The sequence below is a fragment of the Labeo rohita genome, chromosome 12 (genome assembly GCF_022985175.1).
Source record: "Labeo rohita strain BAU-BD-2019 chromosome 12, IGBB_LRoh.1.0, whole genome shotgun sequence".
Classification (NCBI taxonomy): Eukaryota; Metazoa; Chordata; class Actinopteri; order Cypriniformes; family Cyprinidae; genus Labeo; species Labeo rohita.
In genome coordinates this window covers 16,537,618-16,554,451 of record NC_066880.1, presented here as the reverse complement: position 1 = coordinate 16,554,451, position 16,834 = coordinate 16,537,618, and the positions used below count along the sequence as shown (strand labels likewise).

The 16,834-nt window shown below is 35.4% G+C and overlaps 1 protein-coding gene across 2 annotated transcripts; it reads right to left on the bottom strand.

The window, feature by feature from the left end:
• Positions 1-1,021: 1,021 nt before the first annotated feature.
• On the bottom strand, positions 1,022-15,239 carry ormdl3 (ORMDL sphingolipid biosynthesis regulator 3). Of its 2 annotated transcripts, none has more exons than XM_051124592.1 (4): positions 14,949-15,239; positions 14,553-14,750; positions 12,658-12,809; positions 1,022-7,081 (listed from the first exon to the last, which is right to left on the bottom strand). In XM_051124592.1, exons 2-4 carry the CDS (start codon positions 14,724-14,726, stop codon positions 6,946-6,948), a joined length of 462 nt encoding a protein of 153 aa, XP_050980549.1. In that variant the 5' UTR covers positions 14,727-14,750; positions 14,949-15,239; the 3' UTR covers positions 1,022-6,945. The 2 variants fall into 2 exon arrangements, with proteins under 2 accessions (XP_050980549.1, XP_050980547.1); XM_051124590.1 differs by having other exon boundaries at positions 15,010-15,236.
• Positions 15,240-16,834: the final 1,595 nt, after the last annotated feature.

Sequence of the window (16,834 nt, the reverse complement as noted above, 5' to 3'; positions counted from 1 at the left end):
TCAACAGAAACTCATATCCATCTTTGTCTTCATATAAGAGTGGGTGTGGCCATTTAAATTTTATGGCCTTGGCTTTGGGTCTCATTTGCTTCCAGCTATTTTTAGCTGTACAAAACAGCTCGATTTGCAGCTTGATATTGCAAATTGGAGTGTCTTACAATATTATTTTAATGTGTTATGTTAATTATGAGCACACTGGTTTGTAGTGCAAAAAGTTTTACAGTTTAGCAGTCTTGCCGTTATTTCCCTATACAGTGTGGGACAGACATTAAACATTTAGCTGAACTTTAGCTTTGGTTGAAAAAATAAAACATTCATTTAGTTCACATTGTTGTCACTATATATGTGTATGGGACTACACTGTAAAAAATAAAAATCACAAATTGTTGAGTCAGCTTAAAATAATTTGTTACCCTGCTGCCTTAAAATTTTAAGTTTAGTCAACTTGAAATGTTAAGTTGTACTAAGTAACAACTTAGATATTTGTGTTTGCTAAACTTAACAGATGGGTAAGTAACCCAGCTGCCTTAAATTTTTAAGTTGATTCAAATCAAATACATAAGTTGTCACTTAGTATAATTTAACATTTTAAGTATTTTAAGTATCATTTTTTGAGTTGACTGAACTTAAAATTTTAAGGCAGCCAGGTTACAAATTATTTCAAGTTGACTCAGCAAATTGTTTTTTACAGTGTAGTCACGGACTGTTGACAGGGTAAATATCCTGTTTTTTTTATATATATATATATATATATATATAAATAATCAGATACACAAAAAAAGGAAAAATCGTAACAATCCCTAGAAAATGTCCATAAAAATCTTAACAATGGCCAGATAAATCTGTCTCCATGATAACCACACACTGCATTGTATAGTAATCACTGAATGAACTAAAATGTAACATTTTATAGCAATAGCTGCACTGACATCTAGTGGTCAACTCAGGTATTTCAAAAGTTTTACACATCATGCCAGCATGCTAAAAAGGATGAAAAAAACCCTTTTTCTTTTCAAATTCACTTTTATTTTTAATGACATTACATAAATGGATAATTAAAATCATTTTGGTTGAACTGCTGATTTTTCAACATCTACCACACTCTAAGAAAAGTCTGTAAAAATGTGTTAATGTGAAAGAAATTTCCGCATTGATTTTCCACTGGTGTTTTACCCGTATTATAAATTATGCATTGCATTGTGTTTTAAGGTTGAAGGAAATGTCTGTAATCTGAACAGATAATGTTCTGTCAGAAATAAAAGCAGTACCTTTTCAGTTTTACAGATTTTCTTACAGTGCAATACAAATCAAACCTTCCGTTTAATACGTAAATACCATCACTACTGTAATTACCAATACACCTGCTTTCAGTATCTAAGTTATCATGTTCCAACATAAAATCAAACAACTGTTACCCACTCCATCTACACTACCATTCAAAAGTTTGGGGTCAGTAAGATTTATATGCATTAAATTGATCAAAAGTAACCTAACAGCAAAGACTTTTACAGTTTTACAGAAGCATTGGTAACACAGTTATTACAAACTGTAAAATAGAATTCTTTTTGATCAAACAAATCCAGTCTTGGTGAGAGCTTAAGAGACTTCTTTTAGATATCTCCAAAAAAAATTATTACCAATACCAAACCTTTGAAAAGCAGTGTGTATGTCTACAAATACTTCATACCAAATTAATCAATTCTCTCTGTACACTCTTTAAAAGGTTCTTCACAGCGATGCCACAGAAGAACCATTTCTGGTTCCACAAAGAACCATTCAGTCAAAGGTTCTTCAAAGAACCATCTCTTTCTTACTTTTTTAATAATCTGAAGAACCTTCTTTAGCCACAAAGAACCTTTTTGTTTCACAAAAGGTTCACATCGCTTTAGATGTTAAAGGTTCTTTATGGAACCATTTAAACAAAAAAGGTTCTTTTATGGCACTGTGAAGCACCTTTATTTTTAAGAGTATATAAAAGAAATTCCCATAAGAGTGGCGAATATTCAGGCTACTCCAGGCTATAATTTGATGAACAGTCAGCTTTGAGTGCTGCATCAATGTGACTTGGTCCTGTTGCCGACAGCCCTTCGTGCAAACATAAATATCACTGTATTACTTCAAATGCTACAGGTGAAGACTTTTCAAGGCTAGTGTAACATAATAAACATACAACCATGGCATACAATATTTAAAAATAATACACATACTATCTGGGGTGTCATTCAAAATGATCAGAGTCAAAAAGACCAGTAAACCAGTAAATGTGTGTAGAAGGAAGGAATCACCTCACGTTTGGAACAGATCTGCTCACTGAGGGGAAAGAGACGTGTTGACAGGGTGATAGACAGCTTACACAGGCTGCAGCTAGTAATGGAGAGCTGACACTGACACGAGGCCTTACTCTCGCCCATTCTGACCCACTCTCACCCAGTCAATGTTTAAAAAGTTGCCGGCTTTGGGTAACAGCCCAAAGAGCACGGCCTTGGCTCACGTTGCACACCGGAATACAAGCATAGTGCCTTCTTTATACTGTCCAAAATACTCATCTTCTTTATACTCATCCAAAAACTTAAATGCTGCCATCATTCGATTTTATCACTCACCCTCATGTTGTTGCAAACATGTAAGCCTTATTTTTTCTGTAAATCAGAAATGTTTTTTGGACCACATAATAAGTAAATGGGGTCCAATGTCCCAAAAATATCCTTTTGTGTTTCACATAAGAAAGAAAATCAGCTTTGGGCTGCCACAAAGGTTAATAAATGATAGGATTTCTATTTTTGGCTTTACTATCTCTTTAAATGTCTGCTTTCATTCATCTGGCTCATTGTGGAATGTCAGGTAGAGTTCATTCATTCATTCATTCATTACTGCACATTGTTTCACATTAACTGATGAATACGCTTCATCAGTCTCAGGATAAGATTATCCCTGCTGTTTAACCTTGCACAGCATCCCGCCGTGCAGCTAGTAAATCGCTGATGGAGTGGCCTCAGCGCTGCTGTCAATCACAATCACTGTGTGAACGTAAACAGGAGAAACTGTCAATTAGAGATGGCAGAATAGTACAACAACTGACAATTTCTCCGAGAGACTCTGCTGCAACTGAAAGACGTCGTACTTGACTACACGAGAAAGAAAGACTCTGAAGTCACTCAGCATGAACCCTGACATCCACATCCTACCAGCAATACCACAACAGACCAACTTCCAATCCGGAGGACTTGTTCTTACAGCTCCCAAAACAAAGATTCAATGCTCGTAGCATTAAAAGATTAGTTCACTTCCAGAATAAAACATTCCTGATAATTTACTCACGCCTATGTCATTCAAGATGTTTGTCTTTCTTTCTTCAGCCAAAAAGAAATTAAGGTTTTTGAGGAAAACTTTCCATGATTTTTCTCTTTTTCACTGGGGATCAATGGGTTGAAGATCCGAATTGCAGTTTCAAATGACTCTACACAATCCCAGCCAAAGAATAAGTGTCTTATCTAGCGAAATGATCAGTCATTTTCTAAAAATAAATAAATAAATAAACATAGTTGTCGACATAGTTGTTTTACCTTTTTTGGTAAAGGGTTTTTGACTTCCTTTGCACGTTAATGCTCAACGGAGGGCATGTCTGAAGCTTGGTCATAGTGACATAGTGACATAATCATCATAGTGACAATAGCCAATCACATTACTTGTCTAGTGTTGCATGAACGTGAATGGCTAGCGTCTGCCGTGAGCAACGCCAGTGGCACGACACAACTGATCCACAATTCAGTCCAGCCACACACGACATCACCTATTCAAAATAAATGAGAAGCGTTAACGCTGACGCCCCCTGTGAATTAGTACTTCCACCTACGCTTGAAGGACAGGGTCATAACAATTCTTTAAAAAATCTATTATAACCCGTCATTTTAATTTTCATCTTTTAATTATAACACATTTAATTGCTTTTATTTTTGTTCACATTTTCATTTTTAATCATGAACTTGAACAACAAGCATATAGGGTTATGGACTGATTTATGTATGAAGAGAACTGATGAACAGAGACCATGTGTCACATTTCTTATTCAACACCACACCCAGCAGTGACAGCGAAAGACAAAAACAACAAAATACGAGTTGGGTAAAAAAAAAAATCTGCATTTTCTCGATTTTAATTGATACTCATTTTTGTGAATCTACGATCTTTTGATCTATGCTGTTTTCCGTTACTGAATAAACAGTACATTGTGTACATTGTGCACCAATAAATCACAATAGGCTACGCTTTGATACTTTTCATATGAAAAAGTCTCAGAATTTCAAATTCTGTCCATTTCATTAGGTAATTCAAGCAATAAATACAGTTTTGGCGCTCTTTAATGTGGCGTATGTGATAGATCAAGGTAGCTTAAAACTGGGTAGTTGCCTGTATGTAATCAAACACATAGCAAAAGATTTGTGACAGTTTCGTTTTTGTTCTGGATCAGGGTTGCCAGGTTTTCACAACAAAACCCACCCAATTGCTACTCAAAACTAGCCCAAAACCCAATCGAGGGGATAAAATCCACGTTTTTTGTTGGGGTTCCCCTGGTAAATTCGCATTTCAGGGGCTAAATATGACATTATTGGGGTCGATTCAACCTGCGGACATCAAAAACAATAGTAGCCCAATTCCACGGGTAAAACACGGACTTGGCAAAAACTGGCACACTGGAGTGCACTAGCCACCAACTGGACAAGGGTGGGAATTATGGTTACAAGTTAAAAAAAGATCACCTTCAGTGTAATATTACAAAGTTACAGACGACCCTTATATTTTTACGTCAGCTTTTGGTAATGCAACCTTTCCAATGTGACTACGTAATGTGTGAAGTTGAGCTAGTGCAAGACAAGCATTTGTGGCTAAAAAGTATTTTTATTTTAGAAAATAACCAATGTTTTCGCTAGACAAGACTCTAGTTCCTCATCTGGGATTGTGTAGAGCCCGTTACAGCTGCATTGAAACTGCATTTTGGACCTTTAACCTTTTGGTTCCCATTGAAGTCAACTATATGGACAAAAATCCTAGAATGTTTTCCTTAATTACTTTTCGACTAAAAAAAAGAAAGACATCATCTTGGATGACATAGTGGTGTGGAAATGATCAGGAAATGCTTATTCTGGTAGTGAACCAATCTTTTAAAGATTAGACGTGGTTAAATAGTCAGTGTAAATGTATTAATATGGCATGGGCCAAAATTTAATTACACGGAACAATCCCATTAGCTACAACTGTTGAAGCCGGTCAAAGTAAGAGATGATACATTAAAAATGATGAGAACTGAAGCCCAGCTGATGAACAGTAAAAATGATTTTCACATAGTATCAGCCCTGTCACAGTTGCTCTGCAATTGCATCAAACACGATTGCGAAAGGTACCCTGCCAACAAATAAATTCTAAAGCAATCATCGACTGTAATATTGCTATTTGCAAAATACAGTTGCTACTGCAAATACTGATGTCGACAAAATGTTGAAAACACAGAATAAGACTTACAAAGCAAACTAAAATAAGAACAAATATAGATCAAGGTCAGCTGATCTGTTAGATAAAGTGTTGCTCCACGTCGGCAGGATCACTGGTTTCACAATGATCCATATCATTGAAGAAAGAGCAGCACTAAAACAAACTCACATACACATAATAAACAGCGACTAAAATTGACAAGGAAATGCTGTACAAGACAATAAATGCAAGCAATGTCATTTTCAAAGCAACCTTTTGAAAATTTTGCTTGGTAAGTACTATATGTCTGCAGGGTTAGTCACAGACCATACATCATTCCAATATAACTTTTTGGTACAAAAATTAAGACAGTTACTAATGCAGAAACTATGCTCATTATAGTGCTGTCATGCAAAATGCATATCACAGGGCCTGTCATCAGTCCATACTGCTGTTCAAAGGCAAAATGCCGTAACTACATATTTGGTCAAAACTAAAATCTGGTATTTTAAATCAAGATCTGTACTGTGACAGATTGTTTCAGTTACTGCCTTTGTGAGACAGACATGGTAAAAGTGAACATTTGGATTGACCGTAAACAATGATAAGCACTTAGACATCTTATTCACAATCACACAGAAATATTCTGTACCTTAGCAAACTGCATTAACATGTAATCTATCCTCACCCAGACCTGGATGGTGGACAGTGCAGGAGCTGTACACAAGAGTCCAACAAAATTATGGACCAAAGGTCATATCCACAGACTGCAGTTTCTCTATTGGGGGAAAAAATGAATCCAATCCAATATTCCCTTGTGTCTTTTCTCCCAATCTGAAGCCACTCCTGCAGTTTTTAATTCCCATGCGTCCATGTAACTTTTCTGTTACTCAATATTAAGTGCATGTCATAAAAGAGTGAAAGGTTTGAGACTGTTAGGGCTCTGGAAAACACTAGATATGACATATAAAACATTTGAACAGGTTGTGCATATATAAAATTCAACTAGTTTTGTTTTAAATCTAAAAACATGAAATACGGGTCTGGCAAAAGTTTTATCAGGACAGGGTGACATTGTCCAACTATGGGACTGAAGCCAGTCTTTTGCACCCGGGCTAAAAATAGCCTTGTACACTTTCTTCAAAAACACAGTACCTTTTTTCTCTTTCTAAACACCCTGTGCTGAACATTGGGATGTGCTGACTCACTGCCAAAGTGACTGAAATCTAACACACGGGTCCAAATGACATACACAGCGCTGTCTTAGCATCTCCAGAGACCCTCTTTTGCTGCATTCTGCTGGTGGTTCTACAACCGTGTTTGCATCTACTGAATGTTATATAAAAAACACAGATAAAAGTGATACCGTAGCAGATCATTCAGCCACTTCGACGGTCTAGCAGCAGAGCAATTTCCCCTTTTTTTATTCCCACGAAGTAAGTGACCACACATCCTCTCGTGTTGAAGATCAAAGCCTCGTCAGTACTTATTAATTCCAAAGAGACGGACCCCGTGGAACTGAGGCAGTTTGGGGATAAGTACGGTGAGCAGGGAAATGGTGTTGATGATGAAGTGGACCCTGTCATACTTTGTATAGAAACTGGTCAGGAAATACCTGTAGAGGGGAAGGACAAGGACAAGATCAAGTCAGACAGCAATATGAGACGCACAGATGCAGAGGCGACAGAAGTTGCTCAACCAAGCACAGCATGAGACTGCATCTAAAAAAAAAAAAAAAAAAAAAAAACACAGGATGTGGTTTCTTCATGCTGCAACAAAATGCTTTCAAACATGTATATAAAAAGATGATGAAAAAGATGATTATAATCAATATAAAATGAGAACAATAGCAAAACAGACATGCTTGCTTAGTACGGTGCATGCTACTCTAAAGAAAAAACTGTTTATCAACAATATACTATACATTTTCATTAAAATTCCTTTCTTTTTACATCTGTGCAAGCTATTAGATAATGTTATTACATGGCTATATGGATAACTTGACTCTGATTGGTCAGCCGCAACATTCCAAGGTGTGTTATTCCTCAATAACAACCAATGTCATTAGTAACTTCATTACGTAACGTTGCATAACATTAGTAATTAGAGGTGCTCTTATCAGGATTTTTGAGGCCGATCACCAAGCGGCGTTCACAGGAAGCTGTACCGATACTGATCACTGATACCGATCTTTTTAAAGCCTCCTATTAATCATGTAGAATTATTTATAGAGATACTCCATTTTTAGACACTCATTCAGGGCTTGATTATTATTATTTTTTTTTTTTTTTTTTTTTTAGAGAGAGAGAGGGGAGTTTTTTTTAATTTGAGGGGTGGAGGGGAGCATTTTTTGACTTTTTAAAAAATATATATACATTTATCTCACATATATGTTTGATCATGCAGTGCATTTTTGTTTTTAGAATTGTGCAATTATTGCACAATAGCTTACACACAGAACAAGTCTGATTTCCACAAACACATTTGTCCATTTTGATTTTGAATCCAAACATTTATTGAAAATACTTTTTCAGCATATTTACGCAAACGATGCGTTGTCACTTTAATTCTGCACGTGCAGCACAGACTCTGTGCAGAAACAAGCTCTGCACTGCTGCAGACACACCGCTCCTGGAACACGCTACTAGACTGCAACCGTGTGCAGCTTTAACGTTTTTATCCGTTAACATGAGCATGGAAAAAAAATTTAATAGTAGGCCTGCAGTAATACTGTTAAAGTGTATTATTTTTATTAAAATGGATAGTTCCGGTCCTTGATTCTAATTGGTTGAGCTGTGCTCGAAGCTTCTGTAAATTACTCTACAAACATACACTATTATTGTTTAGGTCTACGTGTTGCACGGCAACCACAACAGTTTCTGAGGAACGACATTGTTTGGCGGAAGAATAGTGTTTTTATTAATATCATTACACTAAATTTGTTCTGTTTTATTTTTTAGAAATCTTACTACAAATATGGAATAACCGTTTTATAATAGCAATAAGCCCCGTGAAGCCATGGTTTACAGTGGATTTATAACAGACAACATCCCTTAGCTGCAATAAATTCACTGTAAACCACAGCTTCTTGTGGCTTATTGCTTTATTATAAAATGGATAGTTACGGTTACTTTGATTCTGATTGGTTGAGCCAAGTTCTAAGCTGTTGTAAATTACTCTACAAACATACACCTTTGTTTGTTTGTGTGTTGCTCTGCAACCACTTTGTTGCAACCACAACCAGCGGAAGAATAATGTTTTTATTAATATCATTATACTTTATTTGCTTTGTTTTATTTTGTGAAACATTACTACGTATATGGAATAACTGTTTTATAAAAGCAATAAGCTTGTGAAGCCGTGGTTTACAGGGAATTTATAACAGCTAAGGGGCCCTTATGAAAATTAATCATGGTTTTACTACACTATTATAGTTTACACTACACCACTATAGTTTAACCATGGTATTTGTAGTAAAACTATTATTATACAAATGGTAATCAATGTGCCAAAAAAAACATGGTTACTACACTTTTACTATAATAAAACCATGGTTAATTTTCTACCCTTATCTGTTATAAATTCACCATAAACCACGGCTTCACGGGGCTTATTGCTTTAGAACACTGTAATGGATTTAAGATAATAAACAGGTATGATTTAAAAAAAAAAAATAAATAAAAAAACTTTCTTCTCAAATAACATTTTATGGCCTAATCTTTATGTGGTGAAAAGCTGTGCAATTATTAATATGACTGTACATTATGCCTTTGTGAAGGGAATGCACTTCCCGATCTACATAAATGCATCTATGTTTGCGTAAAAACATTCGCGATTTAGCTTCACTTACAGCAGAAGTGAGTATAAGGGTTTTTTTTTTTTTTTAATCAATCACCTTTTCTAATAACGTGCTAGTTAGCAATTTTCGCGGCTAAAAGCACTAAATGCGGCTAAAGTAAACAGGCTCCTCACTCCACAGAGAGAAGAGAGGGGCGGGGCGAGCAGAGCTCATTTGCATTTAAAGGAACAATCCATCAGACTGGGTTGATTTTTGCAGAGCTCATTTTGACAAGGTAAAAAGGGTGTTGTTTTACACTACCACTGAGAATTTTTAACCAAAGTATATTATAGACTTTTCATTAAGACCCTAAAGAATCATATTAACTTGTGGAAAACGGGCATCTGATCACCCCTTTAAACTTGCCTTAGCAACTAACTGAAATCAAATCTAAAGCGAAATAGAATAGAAAATGTCAAAAATTAATTAGTAATATCAATAAATACTATAATAGTATATAAATAATACTAAAATATAAGGGTGTAACAGCACACAATCATGACGCTTCAGTTCGTACCTCGGTTTTGATGTCACGGTTGAGTTCGGTGCGGTTTTGGTACAGAAAAAGGCGGGGGGGTTTGGACAAAATTGCATTTTTTCTTTAGTAAACTGGTTTACTGATAAAAAAATGCTCTTTTTAAAAAAAAAAAAAAAAAAAAATTCAATTATAATAAAAATTTTCTTAGGGATAAAAATCTACCTCAGCTCAGCTTATGCTCTTAACTATAGTGAGCCCTTTTACTTTACTAAAAGGGTACAGTTAACAACAGATCCCAAACTTAAATTTAATCACTAATTATTTTTTAATATAATAAATCAACACACAAAACATTATATGCAAACATGTAAACTGCACATAAAGTAGTTTTCAAATTAACTTCTAAAATATAAAATTTCTATTTGTTGTTAAAATATACTTACTTAGCCTACACAGTGATTGTCATAACTTGTTTCATAACAGATATGTTTAAACATACATTAAATAATTAAGATATCACTTACAGGTGAAGTGAAATATAATAAGTATATAGTCTAATATTTCGAACTAACGTGAACTTACGAGCTGTGGACACTGATGACTTGCTGAGGTAGCCTAAATGAAATGCTACGTGACATGCTTGATTTATTGACGTCTTACCACGGTTGAAACACTGATTGAGCAACTGCAGGATGTTTGTTTTGTGTTAAAAGTAGTAGTAAAAAGTAAGAGATGATAACGCTCCGTGTTGAGGCGATCTGTCTCGCCACATCAAAGAGCGTCAAAACGGCATTTATTGTTTAAATTTACTGGGAAAAAAAAAAGACGTAATTGGAAAGATGAGACTTTGTTTCTTGGGCAGTGTTTAAAACAGTGCTGTATATGTTCGTTGCACATGCATACATACCGAAAGACCCATACTGAAAATTTTCCGTACAAATACGTGTACCGTTACACCCCTACTAAAATAAAACTGCTACCATGTAATGCCCACTTTTCACCATCCAATTCTCAAATTATATAATCAGCCCTGCAGAAAACAACATTTGTTGATCTCAGCTGCCCTCTCAGACTGGTCAGGCTGGTCTGTTGGTTGTTTTGGGGATTGAAATACTTTTCTGTTCAGGCTGTTAGACTAACCTAAACACCAGTTTGGCCAGGCTAGCAGTCCAGCTAGACTATCTAAGACCACTTTAAACAAGCTAAGGCCAGCAAACTATGCTGGTTTAAAGGAGAAGTCCACTTCCAGAACAAACATTCACATATAATGTACTCACCCCCTTGTCATCCAAGATGTTCATGTCTTTCTTTCTTCAGTCATAAAGAAATTATATTTTTTGAGGAAAACATTTTAGCATTTTTCTCCATATAATGGACTGCTATGGTGCCCCGAGTTTTAACTTACAAAATGCAGTTTAAATACTGCTTCAAACAATCCCAAATGTGATCCTAGCCGAGGAAAAAGGGTCTTATCTAGCGAAACAATCGGTTATTTTCATAAAAACAATACAATTTATATACTTTTTAATGTTAAACACTCGTCTTGTCTTACTCTGCCTGAACTGCTTTTTTGCTGTTTTACCTTTTTTGTTAAGGGTGTTTGATCTTCTTTGCATGTTCACTCTGCAAAGACTGGGTCGGTACTTCTGCAGCGATGTAGGATGATTTTGAAATGATTTTTGAAGTTGAGGGAGAAAATATGATTGGAGTTTTTCGACATACCCTAACTGTCTTGAGCCAGAATACACAGAGTTCAGGGAGAGCAAGACAAGATGAGCGCAAGATGAGCGTTTGAGATTAAAAATAGGGATGCACCGAAACGTATCGGCCGAAATGCTTGCGCGTTTTGTCAGTAAAGCCGGTTCTGTAATCAGCGGTAAATGCCATCAGGTGCGTGATTTCACGTTGAGCCGTATATACTACACTGACGAGCTGCGCAAATTCACACTGATAATGAACATGGATTTGCGCAGCTCGTCAGTGAACAACGGCTGTGTGTAGTATATACGGCTTAACGTGAAATCACGCACCTGATGGCATTTACCGCTGATTACAGAACCGGCTTTACTGACAAAACGCGCAAGCATTTCGGCCGATACGTTTCGGTGCATCCCTAATCAAAAAGTATTTAAATTGTATTTTTTAATGAAAATAACTGATCGTTTCGCTAGATAAGACCCTTCTTCCTCAGCTGGGATCATTTACAACTGCATTTGAGATTGTTTGAAGCCGCATTTAATCTGCATTTTGGAAGTTCAAAATCGGGGCACCATATCAGTCCATTATATGGAGAAAAATCTTGAAATGTTTAACTCAAAAAACAATTTTTTTCCGACCGAAGAAACAAAGACATGAACATCTTGGATGGCAAGGGGGTGAGTACATTATCAGTAAATTTTTGTTCTGGAAGTGGACTTTTGCCAGCAGGGACTTTTTATTTTGTCAAATATTTGTGTCACTCTGAAATACATCAAATGGGTATACACAAAAAAGGCAAGCACAGTTTAAACTAACAATTCAAGGTTTTTTAGGTCCTGTTTCATTTTACCAGTAAGAACAGCAGTAAAATCAAGTCAAACCTCCTCGTCCCTCACTGTAACTGACAGATATACCCTCCCAATATGAGTAGAGAAGATACGCGAGAGTAGAAAACAGAGCAAATGACCTGACTGACTGACTAACTGTTTCTAAATCCGGCTCTCCTTGCCAGCAGACACCACAGGATGTCAGCATCACTGCCTCTTGCTTATGGTCATGCAGAGCAAGCTGTGAAAGCCTTCCCAGTGCGTGTGCAGAACACAACTAAAAGGGACAAATTAGCGTGACAGGCAGAATGAAGCTTCTAACAGCACAGAGCAAAGGCGAACACTCTTACAGTATAATAGGGGTGATGGTGAGAAACTTCCGAGAGGCAGTGAACTGGACCCCGTAGTCCATCTGTTCCCAGTGGGTTAGAAGCCGGGCCTTGCCTTGGTCCGGAGTCTCAAACGGCGTTCCTTTTACCGTGTGTAGGAAGATATACATGCACTATGGCAGAAAAGACAGTCACAGAACATCATGACCTTTGGTACAATTCTTCAAAGCTCTATCAGCAGATGTTGTGAAACTCTGAGGACAACAGCAAGAGCTGATCCGTTTTGGGAGCAGGATGACTAAGAAAGGCGATATAGGAGGGCTCTGTTAGTCCAACACTGGCTGAAATTACAGAACCTGGAGTCAGCAACTGAACGGGCCAAAATTCAGCAAGAAAAAATGTTGCCGTTTCAGAGTTTCTGCAGCTGGGGACTGTCAAAAACAAATGATTATTTTAGGCCTCTGCATCTTAAGAAGTCTTTAAGAAAGCATCTGTGCTGTGCACTATGAAACTACTGCTATGGTTTTCTATTGGCAGGTTGTGAGATAAAATGGGTTGCAGATCATGTTATGACAGCAGGAAATAACACTGCTACTGTTTATATTGTAGTCAAGGCCTGTTCACACCAAGATCGATTATTATAAAGACATCTGTCACAGTAAGCATTTCAGCATTCACATCAATGCATGATAACGTTACATTTTTATTTAGTTGTCACCTGCAGGAAAAAAACTATAGCGATTCCAAATATATTACATTGTTCCTCTGTGTTGTTATCATTATAGATGTGGACTTCGCTACTCTCATAGAATTTAAAAGTTCAAAGCTACATTTTCAGCATCATTACTCCAGTCTTCAGTGTCACATGATCTTTTAGAAATGATTCTAATACGCTGATTTGCGTTGAAGAAACATGTTATATTATTATTATTATTATTATTATAATTATCAATATTTAAAACAGCTGAGTTTTTTTTAGGATTCTTTGATGTATAGAAAGATCCAAAGATCAGCATTCATTTGAAATAAAAAAAAACTTTTGTAACATTTTACACTACACAATTTATTATTTTTTATTTTTTTTGGCAAGAAGTTATAGAAATTAATACTTTTATTTGACAAAGGATGCTTTAAATTGATCAAAAGTGATGATAAAGACATTTACAATGTTACAAAAGATTTCTATTTCAGATAAATACTGTTCTTCTGAACTTTCTATTCAAAGAAACCTAAAAAAGTATTTTCATCAAATTTTATGAGCAGTAAATCAGAATATTAGTGATTTCTAGGATCATGTGACTGGAGTAATGATGCTAAAAATTCAGCTTCGAAATTACAGGAATAAATTACATTTTAAAATATATTAAAATAGAAAACAGCTATTTTAAATATTACAAATATTTACAAATTTTACAATCAAATAAATGCAGGCTTGTTGAGCAGAAGAGGCTTCTTTAAAAAAAAAAAAAAAAAAACATTAAGATCTTACGGTTTAAATACTTTTGACTGTTAGTAGAAATGCAAATAACCAACGCATCAAAAAAATTTACAAATTCACAAATACAAAGTCCCTTAGACACTTGTCTAATTAGATGAATGGCAAACCATAAACAAGCTACAAAAAAAGTTTTTAAAAATACAAATAGTATTAAAAATGTATGTAAAGTATATCCAAACTATATAAAAACAGGTTCACTTGCAGTGAGAACAAACACAGTTTTCTTTTTCAGTTAATATCCCATGTTAATAATTTTGCATATTTTGGGCCTATGAAGTTCATACTCAATTTAAATATATTCAAAACTTTATATAAGGATCATTTGGTAGCTTTTTTATTATTATAAACAATTTTGCTGTTGGAAAACTTGATTTAGCAAAACAACAACCACAAACCCATATCATTTAGCAGCTCTTACCAAGTTATGGATGAGGTTGGTGAGGGTCCAGACCACAGGCACGCTGACGAAGGGTATGCTGAGCAATATGATGTGTAGGAGGCCGATGCCAAGCACATAGGAGAGCCATATACCCCTGCTGTTCATCACTCGTGTGTTTGGGTTGACCTCACTGTGCGCCGTGCCCACATTCATCCTTTCTGAACTATTGCGCACTTACTGTCAGACACAAACACGTGTAAACGCACATATAGGTTTAAAATTGCATTACGTTCAGTGACATTCAGACGCATGGACTATAAAAAGTCATAAAACAAAACGCAAAGACAAACAGTGTGGAATTTCAACACAACTTTTGAAACTGTTCAATTGTTGTTATTTAAAATGATGAGTGGGGCGCAGCACGGGTCACTTAACTGTACAATATTGCGCAAGAGTCTTCACAAATCAACGCAGAAACTTCACAGCAAGTACTTACGAAAAAATAACAGCGCTAGTTCCCTGTTTCGTAAACGCTATCGGGATATCTTCCGTTCTGGAGCCCGTATGTAATGCAGCTTTGCCGTTTTACGAAACTTGACACGTCTGTTTATTTCATCATGTTTGCTTTGAAGCACTTTGTTCCTGTGCAAACAGATGGTGACAACACAGCAAGACTTCATCGTTTCACGTCATCATTTTTTAGAACTCACCTTTAGAAAGATGGAAATGTATTCATCGGGATAGGCGCTGATTGGATGGTGTGAGTCACGTGGAGGATGTCGCCCAATCGGCGCTCGATGCGTTGATAATTTGCTGAAAAGGCGCACGCCCCCCTTAACGTCACAGAAAGTGCTAGTGAGAGAGATTAGGCGATTATGCAAAAATCCTGAGATTTATGGGAATGGTAGTTTATTTAGATGAAATATTATCCATACTGTAGCAGTCCCAAATGTCTGTTTTTGTAATGAAGTTGAACTGCAACAGAATTTCACAACAACACTGGATACTTTGTATTCGGTTATTAAAGTTGCAATACGTTCATTGTATTAGTTCACCAAACGAAAATTCTGTCATCATTTATTTTCCCTTCTGTTGTTTCAGAACCGCATGATTCATTATCTTCTCTCAAACACTAAAAGAGAAGTTAGGCAGAATGTTAGGGACTGACATGTTTAGTTTCCATACTATGAAAGTTCACATTTCATAGTATGGGTAAAAAAAAAAAGAAAAAGCAATGCAATGAGAGGGAAAGATGACACGTGCTGTCAGTCCTCAACATTCTTACTGACTTCTCCTTTTGTGTTTCACAGAAGAAATAAAGTTGGTATGGATGAACATGAGGATGAGTAAATGGCTGGATTTTTATTTTGCAAAACTGTCCCTTTAAGAACATCATATATTGCATTGCTCAATTATTTAAGATTTAAACATGTGAGATTGATCAATATAGTGATAAGGTATGGAATTAAACTATAATGTCATGTTTTACATTCAGAGGTAATTAATTTTTTTTTATTTATTTCTAATGAGTACTGAAAATTTCTGGGTTTGTTTTTATTAAAATAAACAGATTTTTTACTTCCTAATTTTTATGTTTGTTTTATGAAGGTCACTTTAGAAACATGCTTTCATTTTTTTTTTTTTTTTTTTTTTTTCTTTTTCAAATGCCGTTCAGGTAAATAGTTTGCTCCTTGTGTGGGAATATTATCCAAACATTAAAAATACAATTTTTTTTTTTTTTTTAAGATTTATTTTTTGGCACTTTTATGCCTTTATTTGGATTTATATCATTTTATTTTATTTTTTTTATTAAACTATGATTGTTTAAAAATTAAGGTAAATTTCATCTGAAAACAGAATATTTTTATCATGTTTAAAATTTAAGCTCTAATTTTGTAATATTATGAAAAAAGTGTGTATATTAATAATATTATTTTATTAGGTGCATTTATCATAAATTAGGCACAGCAAAATAAGAGCGTTTTATTCTGAAAATGTTTAGAATGTCGCTTTCCATTGCTGCCATTTGCACTTCAAAATAATATTATATTATTCTGTAATATAAAATAATAGTAACACTTTAGTATAGGGACCAATTCTCACTATTAACTAGTTGCTCATTATCATGCCTATTTACTGCTTATTAGTACTTATAACACATTAATTCTAAAACTACCCTACTAACTATTAATAAATAGCAAATTAGGAGATTGTTAATAGCATGCATTGGACCTTAAAATAAACTGTGACCAAAATAATAATAGTGGCCCACTGCAAAATGTTCTTTAATTTACAGAAATATGACAAAAAAGATATGATAC